Source organism: Hydractinia symbiolongicarpus, chromosome 2, assembly GCF_029227915.1.
Source record: "Hydractinia symbiolongicarpus strain clone_291-10 chromosome 2, HSymV2.1, whole genome shotgun sequence".
Taxonomy (NCBI): Eukaryota; Metazoa; Cnidaria; class Hydrozoa; order Anthoathecata; family Hydractiniidae; genus Hydractinia; species Hydractinia symbiolongicarpus.
This window is the reverse complement of record NC_079876.1, coordinates 25,273,136-25,289,299: the sequence shown is the minus strand read 5'-3', so window position 1 is coordinate 25,289,299 and position 16,164 is coordinate 25,273,136. Positions and strand designations below refer to the sequence as shown.

Here is a 16,164-nt window from a genome sequence, read left to right as displayed (position 1 = left end):
ATTTATTAGTCGCTGTTTTTTGAAGCCAGCATCTCTTTTATAAATTGTAGATTACTTTTGTCCTATCATCAGGTTCACTAACATCAATGCCATATATCCTGATTAATTTCCTTTTAAAACATTTTTCCTGACCAGTGTTGCTGATTATTCTGAGGAAACGTTTTGAGTCTGCTGTACTAATACCTGATCCACAGAGTGTTTTAGCTATCCTGTGGATCTAGGTAAGTAGAGCTGGCAAAACTTTCAGTGCTTTTATTGTTATATCTTTTAATAGAGTGTTGTTCGCTCATTCTGTGATCAAACGTGTTGTTTTGTTCATAAACCTTTTTTTCAGGCTTTGCCTGTCGGAAGGAGAAAAATATCAATCTTCTTATAGATCGCCCATTCTGTGATCAAACGCGTTGTTTTGTTCATAAACCTTTTTCTCAGGCTTTGTCTGTCGGAAGGAGAAAAAGATCAATCTTCTTATAGATTTTATGGGCCATCTCCTCTAAGGAAGTGTTCCGTAGAGTCACCCAGTAATAATAAATGTCCCTCCCAATGAATAGCAAATCTTAACTTTCTTTTTGGCCGAATTTATAGCGTGCGTTTTTTCGTTAAGTAAAAAAAACACATCCGTCATGTTGAGAAGTCATTGCATAAAAATTGCGACAATGATAAGTCGGTGTTAGGACTATTTCTTCTCGCTGTCAAGATTGTCAGAAAGAGAAAAAGAGCCCTGGAGGCGAGGTTGGTAAGTCTTATATCTATGAAATAAATGGATGTTCTTTTGTGGGATATAGATCCAATCTACTTATATTCTGCATCTGTTAATGCCTCAAGGTTTATCTCAAAGAGATCTGGGGTCAAAAATTTGATCAATCCGATTTTCTGATATTATTTGCTTCTTTCACTAATTCTATCTAAAATCTTCTAAATTTTTGCGTACACTGAATTAGAAATCATGTGAGTTATAGAGTGTTCGGCTATTAGAGAGTTACGAATTGTTTGTTTTTGAGAATGGTTGATTTAGCATGATTCTATGTTGTATTTCTCTTTGTACCGAGAATTTCCCCAAGAAAAAATATAAGGGAATAGGGGGTAAATAAATATCTAAAAATAAAAAAAAATTGTAAAAGTTAAGCATAACAATTTATTATTTCACAAAAAAATCCGAGATCAAAGTTCGACTATTTTTTCAACATTACAATTGTTGTTCTTAAGCGATTTCATGATAGTCCCCTCCCGACTTTGAAATGAGGCTAAAATCTTCGAGAATCCCAACAGCTTTTAGAACTTTTTTTCAATTCCTGGTTTGATGATTGATTCATCGTCTGCGCGTCCTTTTCTTCATTTTCGTTGTCGTGGTTTTTATGGGTTACAGTTACTTCAAAAATTACCTTAGACTTTTTTAGTTTACCATTGGATGTGGTTACTTCAAAACCATGTTGGCAATATATTATCTCACTTAAGCTCACTTGTCCTGAACTCATCCATTTCACACTCTTTGCAGCAAATTTTGCTATACCCTGACATTTTTTTAAAGGAAGCAATATAAGTCAATTTAGTAAGGCCACTATATAGCAAACACCTGCCAAGAGGGGACATATTTTAAGGTCCAAATGGTGTCTGTTATGGAAAGGTTTCACTGCTTAAGAATTCAGTTTCTATTTTATTTTTTGAAGTTTAAGAACAACAACAATTATTTTCTAATTCGCTTTGCTCCACCGAAATAACCTTGCTTGTTGTTTCTTTTGTATTATGTACATATATTTTTTGATGAAGTAAAAAGTTATTTGGCACACAGATAACTTCGCTGTTTCAATTATTGTAAAGTCTTGGAGGCCTTTTTCCTACTGATTTAAGTCCACGTTCGGTACATCGTAGCCAAATGAGATTGGTTTTATTTAGCTATTTTCTGAAAAGAAACCATGTAGAAATGGCATATTTCTAAGCTTAAAGCAAGGCAATTACCTTTTAAAAACTGTTTAAGGAGTGGGTGGGCGGACATTCTCTTTAACTTGTTACAGATCTGATGGTTAATCGAATTGTGAGAAAGGGTGTTGTTGCTCGTGTTATAAACGTTAAGACTGGAACTAAATACGAAACCCCATAAATCACAAGACTGAATTGTAAGCACGCAAAAGAATGTAATGAAGTAAATCAGCATACAACAAGACAGAGTTAAATAGTGTTTAGCAAACCACAGTGAGAAAAAAGGGGAAAAGAAACTTAACGATACTTCCGGTTTTTTTAATAAAACCGCTAAGATTAATTCCACTAATTGATCCTTATGTTTTTCCCAGATGAGTAATCTCGACCTACATAATTTGAATAGGTGTGCCGTAACCTAAGGAAATTTTTTTTTATAATAGATATATTTTACGTGTTTATTTAACACGGTGAGATATCAAGTTGTTTTATATTTGAAAGTCGTGCTGCAGTGCTTGATTAGAATGAATAAAAACCCGGCGATCTGATTGGTTCATCTGCGGTTTACTTTAACAAGTCTTTGTAAGGAGCCATGCTTCCGGGTTTACAAAGCATTTTTTAAAATGGTACTGAAAACATAAAGGAAAACATAGGATTTTTTGTGAACTTGCAGTTTAAAAAACTAAACGATCTTGAATCTTCAAAGTATTAAAATGCTTTTCTTCTTCCCTAGTGACTTGACATCTGTAAATATAGTTTCTGAACAGATAAGGTCAGTTATTAAGACGAATACTGACTGGTTTTGATATTGCATTGGGAAAAAAACATTCAGTATCCGTGTAGTTATAGATGTCGCGTTCATGGATGTCGCGTTGCCACTTTAAATTATTCTCTTGTTATTGACCCTTTTTGTAGACTAGGGAATAATTAAACAAGAAGCGACTGTTGATATCATGATGAGTGAGCTCATTTATTTAGTTCATACTTTCCACCTTTCTTGCTTATATAATGCTCGGCTTACGTTTGTGGAATTACTCGAAGAGAACCTTTGCTTTGCATGTCTTGTATGTTTGTTTGTCCTATTTTCCTGTCAGTGCTTGTTTACTCCACAATGGTTGTTTATTTTACCTGGAAAATAAACAAGCAAAGTGTCTCATTAGGTCAGTTCGGTTTTTCGTGAGGATTCTCCTGGTTTCTACGCAGATGCTTTGTTGCAGCGAGTTTATTTTTCAACTGTCAATGCAGGCATTGTCTTTTTAGTTAGGGTCCGCCTAATTTTAAGCAAACCTTGCTAAAAAGCTTAATAAATAGCCCAACTTTCTTCAAACATACTGGCTTATGATGTTTTCAAACACAGTGAACAACAAACGACAATATTTATTATATTTTATATTATAACAATAGTGTATATACAATTCGTCAAATTGAAGCTATATCATAATAAAGGAATAAAATAACTGAATTGAATTGAATTGAATTACTTTAAAATCCACAATTTTTCTGCCATCCTCAACATTTTACTTTTAAATTAAAAACAAGGAAAATTGGGCAATAAAAGAAATCAAAATCAAAAACGCGGTAAAAGATACTAATGGGCTAACAAAATTCCATAGATCAATTTAGTATAGGACCTGCAAATAGTGTAGAACACTGACTTGTATTTCTGGTGAGGTTTTCAAATTAAATTTTCAGACGTGCACGCAAAATATCAATTTCAGAATATTCTTCGTGCTTAATAAAATACTAAATATTGTAAATGCTTCGTACAAAAATATATACAGAATTCTATTAGAAGAACCTTTACCGGCTTATTCTATTTTTTGCATTTACATTCTCCAGGAAAAACTGGACGAAAAAAGCACCGCAACACACTTTCAATAAATAAGACTTTTGTATATTTTTTCTTTTCCCTTAATCCATGTTTTTGATAGAACTGACAATGCCGAAATTATTTGAGTTTCATGCCAAATAAACTGGTATATAGTTTCAATTTTTCTTTTCAATATTAATTTACAAATTTCTACAAATGCTAAAGAATGCAAAATCTCCAAATATTAAAAACTATGTTCAAATTATTTTTCCACTGGAAATATAAAGTATATAAAGATACATATAAACTCGGTTTTTCATTTAGTAAATAAAACGGAACAAAATTAAAGTTTCTTAGTAAATCTATAATCAGTGCAATTTCTAATATACACTTTTTTCACTTTTTTGTTATTTTTTTATAAAGAAGAAAGAGTTACAAAAAAATACCGTCGTTAAAGATAATACGCGATAATATATAGCGATAAACGACTTTCCTGCTGACGTCAGCAGCGGGCACCCCTCAATAAAACGCTAGTCATAGTCACATAATCTGAGGCGAGCGTTAGAAATTTAAAAATGACATTATGCTGTAAAAAGTATGAGACAAAACAGTGACAATAAAATCAATTACAGAGTTTGCATAGCATTGTCAAAGCAAAGCTTAAGAAATTAATTTTTAACTTCAAAGTTTCGAAATATTTTTTTATGTAGCTAACCAGCCGAAGATCCACTTTCAGCGCGTAGCTTCAAGACGCACGTATCAAAGATCTTAATAATGGGCCATATGTAAGCGCTATTGGTTTCAAAAGTCAAAATCTTTTTGCAAATTTTTATGAGCGCTGAAAGCGTTTTAGTGTATCATTGCCGTAACCACAATTTTAATATTGGGAAGGGGGGGTATAGAAAAATTAGATATTTAAATTTCGCTTTATATAGTGGCTACCCTAGACGCCCCCCATGGTGAGCGCCGTTAGGGAAATTTGTAAAATTTACATCTCTGGATTGGCGGAAAATCACTACCAGACGTCAACGATCTCATGGTTGAATGTTAAAAAGAATGTTTCGATATTTTTGTAATTTACAAAAGCTGCATTGTTTAATTGGCATAAAAATTTAGATAAAAATTTCAATCAGACACCAAAAGATAGAAAGAGATACATAGTTACATTACACGACTACAATAATATAAAAAATGATAAGAACACTAAAAATTTTAAGAGTGCTGCCACTTTTTAGAAAATTTACATCGCATTTGGACTTTTTAAAATGTGCTGCCACCCCCTTAAAACATTCAGTGATCTTGACCATGAGTAGAACAGTGCCCCCCCCCCCCCCGGCGGTTACGGCACTGTGTATCATAACGTAATTTAACCATGAGTTTGCTGAATCGCCGCTATTTTGAATTTGAGCGCGTATTTCTGTTTCCAGGGGACATTGTGCCTCTCGGACGCACGATGAAGTGGAATTTCGTCTTTATAACTTTAATGCCTAACTTAATCTACGCGTCGGTCATTGCTTATAGATGAGTTACCAGTGTTTACAGAGTCACGTACATGCGCGCGCATCTTGAAAGGCGAGAGAAGAAAGGAACACATGGGTCAAATTGCCGATTGATTTATAGATTTTCAAGAATACAAAATTAAAAATACATTGGAATTGGTTTTTTTTGTCAACTATTATATTCATTTCTTAAACGCAGATCTTGTCTTAGATCATTGCGGTCTGTTGTTTATATTTTTAACCTGCGCATATGCGTGCGCATGTCTATTGTTCTTTTACATAATCAAAACGTCACGCCGCAACCCATCTATTCAAAAACAAGATGAATTCATTCAAACGTCGATGTAAGCACTTAATTCGTAAATATACAAAGGAAGGTAGGTACCTGATGTATGATAAAGTACAATAAACTGTCCAATCAAATATCTGCTGCATTCCACCTTAATTTCTTTATAAATAATGCTTGGAACATCTGCACAAAATTTATTTCCATATCTACTGTCGATATATCCTATGTCTAACTTGTAGTTATTTGCATGACTATAGATTTTCACAGTTATGAATCGAATACCGCTTCTGAAGCCAAGATTAATTGACATCCAAGAGTTAGGGTCAGAACCAGTATTACCGAATGTACCCAAGTCATTGTCAGCTATATTTGATGCTGGATAACCGCCGGTGTTTGGATAAGAATTGTATCCCGCGTCTGTCACTTTTCGGAACTGGTTATCTTTGAAAAAAATGTTTTAAAAAGTAAAACTACTTTAAGTAGAGTGGAAACCAAACACAAATTTTCCATTACTTCTATAAAGTCTATTTCTGGTAAAAACACGTGTGATGTAGCTGACATGGAAACAAATACTGAAACTAATTCTTTAGTTATTGTTGTTGTTTTTTTTTGTTTGTTTTTTGCCGTCATCAGGTTATCACAGCTGTTGCCTATTTTCCTATTTCCTATTTCGGTCAGAAAATGTTACACATTTCTTGGAAAACTTTCAGGATTTACTTTTCGAAAATACATGCGCACTCTGAAGCATTCTCTTGTAAGAGTATTTGTGTTTAATTCGTAAATATTTTACAGATTAATTTTTTGGCTATCTACATTATAAAGACTGTCTACTTAGTATTTATCAAAACCAACATAAAAGGGGGGGAGCATTACGCTCTGGACTCGTTTACTGTTTAAAGTGCAGTACTTGTATGTATTTATATTAGAAAAACAGAACACCATTTTAAAGTCCGTATGTCTGAGCACATGGGTATTTCTGCACTTACAGGTAAACTTGTCAAACTTGGTCCTCAGGTCACTACTGTTCTCGAATATTTGATAATTTGTAATCACTCTCCGGCATCGTTTAATACTTGCAGAAGAGTCTAATGATTTCAAAGTTACTTTGATGGAAAGTTTATTAATTGAGCGTGACCGTCCTATTTTGAATAACACGGAGAAGTCTATGCCGTTGGAATTATTTTGCTAGTTCTATTGTTACAATCTTATTCCTTTTGATATATTTAGTATTTTATTTCGAACGTTTAAACAATTTAGAATTAGTGTGAACATGTCGACCTGGGTGTTGGCGAAAGCTTAGTGAGAAGGAGAATATATTTTGGATATCTGAAGGTTTTTCCTTACTAACTCCTTTATGCTACGTTTGATGGCTATGATAATTACGGAGTTTCGATATTTATTTATCAGAGACCTGCGTGTCAAATTTTTTGGTCTCATATCTTTTAGAGGCTATGATATTGGCTATTACTAGAAACTACCCCTAAAAATCTCTTTGAAATCCTCTTGTTAGGTTTATCCTTAGAATTTGTAACTTACAATATAACTTTGTTTCATCGAGTAGAATCCTCCAATATGTTTTGGTCACGTGACTAATCCGATTTCTCGTCGGTAAAAACCGGATTTCCGGGCAATTTTTTTAAAACATTTAAAGTAAACTATGTAAAAACCGGAATTTATTTTAACTAACTTTTAGTAACTTTCAGAAACATAAAACAGAATGTAAAAATTCGCTCTAAAACTAAAGTAATAGAATTTTAAGTACATAGAAATATATTTTGATAAAATTACAAGCCTTCGATGACGTCACAGAAAAAATACTGACATTAGCAAAGATTTATTGCTGCCATTTTGTTCCTTTTGTGGTCTACTATAAGTGTGCCAAGTTTGATTCAATTTGAAAAAGCCTATGGTCATAATATGTTTGAAAAGCTCCGGACCGTATATAGGTTAATAATCTCTCTTTGATTTAATTTGATTTTTTAAATGCTACACCAAGTTAGAGTAGGGCAAAAAAGGTCGAAATTTGCAAGCGATGAACTCTGCTCTATACATAACAAAGAACTCAGTCTTTAGTATCTAAGCATGTGCATGGACCTTTTAGTTGTAGCTATAGTATGTGAACAGCTTTAAATTAACAAATTTTGGCAACATTTACATTTTTTGAACACTCCCAAAGATATTTATTCTAAATATGTGCGCGAAAGTAACGTATATGTAAGAATATCACCTAAATTAGTTCCTCGAGAAATTATCAAGAACTCTAATTTCGTAAAAGTATATTGAAACATTAACTTACCTATACACTGATACCAAGGGTGTGTGCAAGTGTCGATGCAGGCAGAAGTTAGTGGACAAGGTGAATATGATTGACAAAATGGACCTCTCTATAAATAGATAGATAAGTTACGAAATATTAAAACCAGTCGTGGAAAAATTGACGGGTTGACCCGTTACATATATTTCGGTCCTTTTATGTTAGCCCTTCGTAAATCTACCTTGCTATTTCATGCAACCTAAGTTCAAAGTAGCCATTTCGCTATCATTTTGAACACGACGCAAATCAACGGTGTAAACGGTACTTGCTGAAAGATTTTTTTTGTGACCGACGATGAATTTGCGTAAACCGTTCTACAGAGCTTTGCTAATATTTTTCAGTGTATTTCAATGTATTAATTTATTTCGGATATAGCATGGTTAAGTTGAAGAATTTTTGCAATTTAAATAAATGTCCTGATCAAAGCCTTCCCGATATTCCGACTTTAGATATCGGTTTTAAATCGATGTCAAATGCAGCATATTCTATAGATCATTTTGAAAATAGTTTTTGATAAGGAAGTGAAGGAAGTCTGTCTATCGCATACTCTTCAATCCCCGTCTCTCTAACATTCTAATCTGCTTAACACTCCCTGCTCACTATTAAAGCAGGATTTTCGTCATGAATTGAAGAAACATGGAATTGCTGTATGTTTTTTTATCGAGTTTGTACTGTACCTAAGTTCTTCACGTTTCCGCCGAACCAGTAGGATCTTATAATATTTTCGAATGTATGTTAGAATTTCAGTTAAAAAATAGAAAATTTTTGTAGTCTTCTTGTGTTTGTATGATTTCTTGCGTTTTGATGTGACAATTTTAAAAATTTGCTGAATTTTCTTTCATTGAAAATATTCTTAATCAGATTGTTATGCTTTGACAAAATTATCCAGTCACTCTAAATTCCCACCTTTTAAGTAATCCAGGCTTTATTGAAACGCGAACCCTGTAGCAGTAAAATTACAGTACTGGTCGTTAGGCCGTGGAAAAATCCACGGGTTCGCCCGTCCTTTTTATACCGCATCACGTGCGTCTCGCTACTTGCGCAGCTAAGCTATAATCTTGCGTGACAGACAGACAGACGTATACGGGTATTATAATATAGATTAGGCGTTAGTATTAGTCGTCAGCCGTTGAAAAATTAAATTTTTTCGCACTTTGTGTTTGTTTATGCAGCACGCTTGCGAAAAAAAGAGATAAAATACGGCTATTATTAATATAGAGAAATACGGTATATGCTGTAGAAATATGCGCATAAAGTTGTATATCATTTATTAGCAGTGAGGCTAACTAGACCCTTCGCATGTTTATCACAACGGGCTTATAAGTAGGAATTCTTGCTTAGTACGGCTGAAAGTTTTTTTATTAGCTCTATGTTATTTTCTAATTTGTAAAACAAAAATAATTTTATTTATTGTTTAACTTTCTTTTCTTTATCACGTGAAATCGAAGCGCCGAAAGAGCAAATACAAATTCATAAAACTCAAACGTACGTTTTGCACGCCATAATTTGTCGAATAGAACTTCCAACCACTTGCACTTTGTTCCGTCCCAGAATCCAATTCCAAGAGATGGCATGTACTGTCAATGATATTATAATTGACGTACGAGCAGGTATCACGTGATAGGCACAATGAAGCACAATCCTGGCCGGAAACGGTTGAATGAGTTTCTTGAACCGTCCCATTATACTTCGTATCGGAGATGATTGTAAAGTTGGCGTGATATTTGCATGACAATCTAGTGATGTATGAAGCACAAGGTAGGGCGAAGAGAAAGAGAAGGTAGCAGCCTTTATTTTGTCTAAACAGAATAAGGTATTACAGGTGTAGTTTGCGCAACTGTAGCCCAAATTTTTCGAGGCCTGTGCGTTATGAGTTAACGGATTGCTTGAGAGGGTTAAAAACAATCCAGTCGGGCAAACTTTAAACATAAAATTACGTTCAGATGGTTAAACAAGCATTAGTTAATTTTCCAGCACCTCAGTTAAGTACCCAAATGTCCCCAAAATACATACGTCATATTTTCAGTTTAACTATTTTAGAACTTTTCGTTCATAAAAAGTCGAATCTGTTAAACTTCATTGTATTATACTTTATATTTTATGAACTTATCATCAAAAATTAATCGTGAAAGTTGTTTGTAAAATTTAGTTGGTATAAAATTATTGCAAGAAAGAAATCTTATAACTTTTTGACATCTGTAAAAGTGTTATATCGTTGACCTAGTCCTCTGGACTGATCGAACTTGACGAATTAACAATAAAAATATTAAACACAAAAGATGAAATTGATTTATAAGTGAGAAGAGAGAGTAAAACTAATTTCATAAGGATATTTTATGGACTGGTTTTAAGGAAAATTACAAACTTATAAAATTTCTTATCGTCCAACATAAAATTTTCCGAAGAGCTAAGAAAAAAAGGAAGAAATTACTCATAATGAAATACTTTAAAGAACTCAACAAAAACACAACCTTGTATCAAAATACAAATAATTTTCTCTCTTTATTTGCTTTTATTTTTACGATAAATATTTGTGTCAAAAGTATAAACAACGCAAGATATTTTTTCTGATGTTTCATGATGTAAGCCAACCAAAATAAAACACAAGGTTTTAAACAATAAAATGAAATCGACAATTATGTATGTTGTAAAATTAGCCAATCGTATAACACTCGAAAACCGCGGGCTTTTCTTATGATAAAAACAAAACAAATCATAAAGTAAAATAAAACCGGTCAATTACAACCCGGTCTATTTCAAATTCGAAATAGAACGGTTTGAGATTTGAAATTGACCAGTTTCGAATAAATAACACGTTCAACACGAAAGCGGTAAAAGTTTTTAGTCATATAATTAACAATAAAAATATTAAAGGCAGGAGAGAATGAAATACACGTTTTTTTATACAAGAAACCAGTTTATAAGAAATGTAGATGTAGAAACTTTTACAACTACATTGTTATGGCTATTTTTTAAATAAGTAACTTTTTTCCATATTTGATTTGAATGTAGTTATTATATTGTTTCAAACACATTAAAAATCGAATGTTGTCATTTTTAAAGTTAAAAAAATATGATTTAAAAAACTACAAATATTTTTGAAAATGAAACAAGCTTTTCTTTATTGCATTTGTGCTTATAAATTAGGAAAAACTATCTATCATTCATCATTGGATATGTATTCTTAACAAACAAAAAAACTGAATAAGAAACTTTTAGAACTAAAAAAAATTTAATTTTAGACCAAAATGAAGAAACTTTTAGAACTAGTCCCTTCATCGAATTTCTTATAAAAAAAGCTATAAAGTTGATAAATTGCATTTCTACTCTGTTGTTTTCACAGCAGCAGTGATTATAATAACTTTCAAAAATAATCTTTGATGATATTTGTTATTAATACATTCATTGTTTTTAAATTATTTAAAAACATAAAACAGAATTCGTGACCTAGAAAATTTTTCTTTTAAAATGAAAACTAATTTCACACTAAACTTTTATTTTTCATTTCAAATTAAAAAAAAAAAACGAAAAAGGAACTCCATTTCTTGGCAAAAAAGTACGCTGTCGTTCGCAGACGTTTTTTATCCTAAGGATTACTCATTCATATAGTAGAACAGAATTTTTCAGGATTTCAATTTTTCTTTTTCTTAATATTGATTTTAGTTTTATGAATTTTGATTTTCAATTAAATTAAAAATCAAATGACCCTAAGGGTGCACACATTGTATAGTCCCTAATTCTACAACAGACAACTTTTTAAAGGAACAGGTTGCGAAGGATAAAAAAGGTTGTAGGCAACTGAGTTTTAAATCTTAACAATATAGTAAACAATCTACAAAAGAAAGTTTTTTTTTCCTTAACAAATAGTAACTATAAGAAGATAATTATAAACAAATAAAGAATAAAATATTTTACTCTTAGCAACTAAGTTACAATGTAAGATAGTGATTGAAAAAGAATACTCCGCGATAGAAAATTGAACTAATAGCAGTAGCGGTTTTTTTTTTCTTGAGTGACAGAAGTCACTTGTTATGAAAATATTTGCTATTTTAGAGATTTTAGACATTTCAACAAATTTCATTTCTCTTTCAGACAATAGTGTTATTGATTTAAGTAGTTTGGAATCATTTTTGATTATGCCTTTTTGTTCGACACATCAATTCAACATTTTTTGCCACAGTTACGTTTTACTAAACATAAATATAATTTTCAAATTTACCATGTTCTAATCCTTTATTTCCGTGTCAGTATATAATATATTATATTATATGCTAATACTGACTAATACAAATTTTACTAATATACTATATATAATATATATTGCAAGAAAAAATATGAACACTTTAAAAAATTACACATCTTAAAAAGTCTTATATCGCTTACCTAGCCAGAGAATGGACTGCTTAAAAAATTACCAATAAAATATAAAAATTAAAAGATAAAATAAAATGGAGTTACTAAGGCGAAAAAAAAAATTACCGTGACATTTCTTATTTTTCAGTTGTTTTCCCAGCACCAGTGAAAATGATAATAAACCTTAAAACAAAATTTGAAATTTAATATTCATTGATTAACATATCTTATCGCTTATATTTTTTCATCGTTTTTAAATTATTCATTAGCATAAATCAGCATGCAAGTGAATCTTTGATATGTCTCAAATATCAATGTGAATTGCCATTGGTTTAATTCTTTGATAAAATTTTTCGTTTTGATTCAAGCTGAATGTACCCAATCACCTTATTTTTTCTTGTCGATAGGAACTGAAAAATTATAAAAAACAAAAGAATAATGAGCAGATAGCCAATGAAATTGAAGTAATATATTTTCTGTTTTTAAGTTTTAGCTTCACCATAGATACTGTCAACTGAATTAAGAAATTCGCGTAGAATTCATGTTTTTAAAAATATTAACTATTAACGAACATTAAGATGTAGATAATGTGTGCAAACTGAAAAGCGATGTATATCGGAAAACTTTTATGGATCATTTTTCAAAAATAATAATTTAATAATCTACCTGAAATTATTCGTTCTGAAGTCAACCACGAAGAGTTTATCAGAAAAGTTAAATTGTTTTTGTATGATAGTGCCTTGAGCAAAATAATAGCTAAAAATTACTAATTAGATATGGCCGCTTTTGCCAGGGAGCTCCAATAAATAAACGGCCAATAAGGGTAACAAAAATACACTTCGAGAATAAAATAGCCGAGAACGAAGAATAATATTAGAATTTAGCTTAAATAATTTAGACATTGTAAAAGAGGGTGATAAGATTTGTGAAAATTATAAGTTTTGTGAAAGAATTGTATTAAATTCTGTAACGCAGCTAATTTTTTTTCCTAATAAAATATGTTTTATCTTCTACCTTTTGGATTTGCTAAAGTTCCATTAAAATAAAATCAAAACAATATAAATAATAAATTGGAACAAATTTTCGTTATTTTTATTTTGCCAAAATGTAATCAGACAGTGAAGATAAAATAGAAAAATTATCATACTGAATTGTGCAAAAGCTGTTTTAATATAATACCGAGCATTTTTTTCAGATTTGGGCAATGTGAACCTAACCCCCTGACATGACACATTGCGCAAAATTAAATATTGACGTGAGCTCTTCCGAAATTTAAACTAAATGTTCGAACACGCACTTCAAACTTGCTGGTTTCAAGTGAAATTTTTCTAGGACTGACGCCTTAGACCCCTAGGCCATCCATCCATGGGAAGAACCACTACTCCGGCCTAGATTTAGCTAACTGATCAACCTTTGCTAAACACTTTATAGTTTTCTTTATTAACTTTGTATTCGACACTTTTAGATTTATCAAAAGTACCTCTACCACTAAGTTTATTCAAAGTTGTATCAAAAAAAGTAAAACCTGTCACACTCTTTAAATACTCTTTTATGAAATTTGAACGCATTTTGAAAATACAAAAGAATGTTTTGAATTAACTCAAACTCGATAAAATTAGATTGATCGACTGCTTTAATCAAGGAAATTGTGGATTATTTTGAAGTATCCAGAACTTGCTGTATGATATTACCTTTGTTATGTAACAATACTTCAATTTCTCTTTATTTATAATTGCTTTAAAATATATATCTAGCATATACCATGCACTTTGTATGTTATTATTAGGAGTGAGTAGTTAACATGGTAGCCAGTGACTAACTTTATAATAACTGTTTATGAGGGCAATACCGGAGAATATTGACTGACGTCAAAGTATTGCCCAAGCTTGTGAGGGCAATACGTGACAGAGGTCAATATTCGAAGGTATTGCCCGAAATAAACATTTATTATATGGATTATTATCCGGGTACTGCATTTTACAACAATAAATATAACATTATAAAAGCAGGATGTTTATTACAAGTTGCGACAGATTAAGATTTTTGATAGAACATTCTGTTACATGCTTATTAGTCAATCTTTGAATTTAAAATTTTTTATCGTTGTTTTCCTAATTTTGTTGAGCAAAATGACAGTATTTTAACTTGGGAACATAAAACAATGCTCTTACAATGTGTTATACTTACCATGTTAAATGTGTCACACTTACTATGTTAGATGTGTCACACTTACAATGTCAGATGTGTCACACTTACTACGTTAGATGTGTCACACTTACTATGTTAGATGTGTCATACTTACCATATTAGATGTGTCACAGTTACCATGTTAGATGTAACACACTTACTATGTTAGATGTGTAACACTTACAATGTCAGATGTGTCACACTTACTACGTTAGATGTATCACACTTACTATGTTAGATGTGTCATACTTACCATATTAGATGTGTCACAGTTACCATGTTAGATGTAACACACTTACTATGTTAGATGTGTCACACTTACAATGTTAGATGTGTCACAATTACTATGTTAGATGTGTAACACTTACCATGTCAGAGGTGTCATGTCGTGCAGTTTACTAGCCTACTTAAGTAAGCTTTCTTTGAGCACATTAAATCTTATTTTCTCTCCATACGTTTATGTGTCAGACCAAATCCACCAATTAACAGAAAATAATTACTTAGAGCAAACCCCGACTTAAAAAGCAGTTACGGATTTAGGGTATGTGAAGCTAGTCGCGTGGACCTACTTAATTTATCGCTTAAATTATATTGTTCAAAAAATTGCCAGATCGCATCCCTAAAAATCTAAAAAATTTTACCAGGGCGCTTTGTGTGCTGGTTTGATTCGGCATATAGATACAAAGAATACACATACATATATTAGTAATAGGAGCGTATATTCATAGATGTTATATGACATAATACGTAAGAAACTGCCTTATTATTCTGCGACGTACTTCGCAAGTTGATTCATCAGGGGCAAAAAATTAAATTATATGATTTAATTTACTGTAAAAAAAGCATCATATGCCCCCTAATTCATTCTCGAGGTACTTTGAAGGTACTTTTGCTCTTGCATAAGGGGGTAAAGATGCTAATGAAAGTAGTAAGTGACCGGATAAAGCACAACGCTATTCCCCCTAATTTTTGGTATAACGCAAATAAGTTGCCATAAAGAAGATCATAAAATAAATGATGAGTTAGTGTTTTATTAGATGCAACATTTTAGTGTTAGGATTCTTCACAATACATGTGAAATAAGAAATACCGTGTTAACATTTTGCGATTTTTGAAAACAATTATAATATGAGAGAAGAGATCAATACAACAAAAATGTTTGCAACTACCCCTTTTCGTTTGTGGACGAGATGAAACATTTACGCTAATCAGCCTTTTCGTTCAACAGCCACGGAACTGTTAAAAGGTGTTAGAAAGTTTTGCTTGATTGACGATATTAACTTAAAGGAATGCAGGAAAAAATTTTCGTGTAACATTGGAAATTATCCATCTCATGCAAAGTTATATCGATTATTAACATCTGGTCAGTTGCACCGAGATTTTTTGGCAGAAACATACAATCCCATCCAACTAAAGAAAGATAACGAAAATGTTTGTATAGCTTTAAGGTATGTACTTTTAAGATCAACAGCTACTGGAAATCGTTTGTTTAGCTGTTTTTCCATCTACATGGCTGGAGACAATTCTCTAGTTGATGATTTACAAGCTCTTATGGCCATAGAGTTGTATGTCAATGCTTCTTTTTATTCCCAGCACCCTTATTTCTCTTCTTTAACCCAGTCTTATCCTAAAACGTTTTCATGTATTGCTAACATCTTGTGTTTATGTGTTTCCCATTCTACTATTGATGGTGGTTATGTAGGATCAAGATTAGTCCAACAGGAAGCAATCCATATTTGTTTAAACAATGTTTGGTCTGGATTCTTATGTATTCTTGCTTTATGCAAAGTAACTGAAAGGA

At 31.9% G+C, this 16,164-nt stretch overlaps 1 protein-coding gene across 1 annotated transcript; it reads right to left on the bottom strand.

Annotated features, from left to right (window-relative positions):
* Positions 1–4,641: 4,641 nt before the first annotated feature.
* Positions 4,642–12,395, bottom strand: LOC130630339 (uncharacterized). The gene is made up of 4 exons (XM_057443805.1): positions 12,303–12,395; positions 9,313–9,622; positions 7,806–7,893; positions 4,642–5,950 (listed from the first exon to the last, which is right to left on the bottom strand). Exons 1-4 carry the CDS (start codon positions 12,308–12,310, stop codon positions 5,553–5,555), a joined length of 804 nt encoding a protein of 267 aa, XP_057299788.1. The 5' UTR covers positions 12,311–12,395; the 3' UTR covers positions 4,642–5,552.
* Between the last annotated feature and the right edge of the window lie 3,769 nt (positions 12,396–16,164).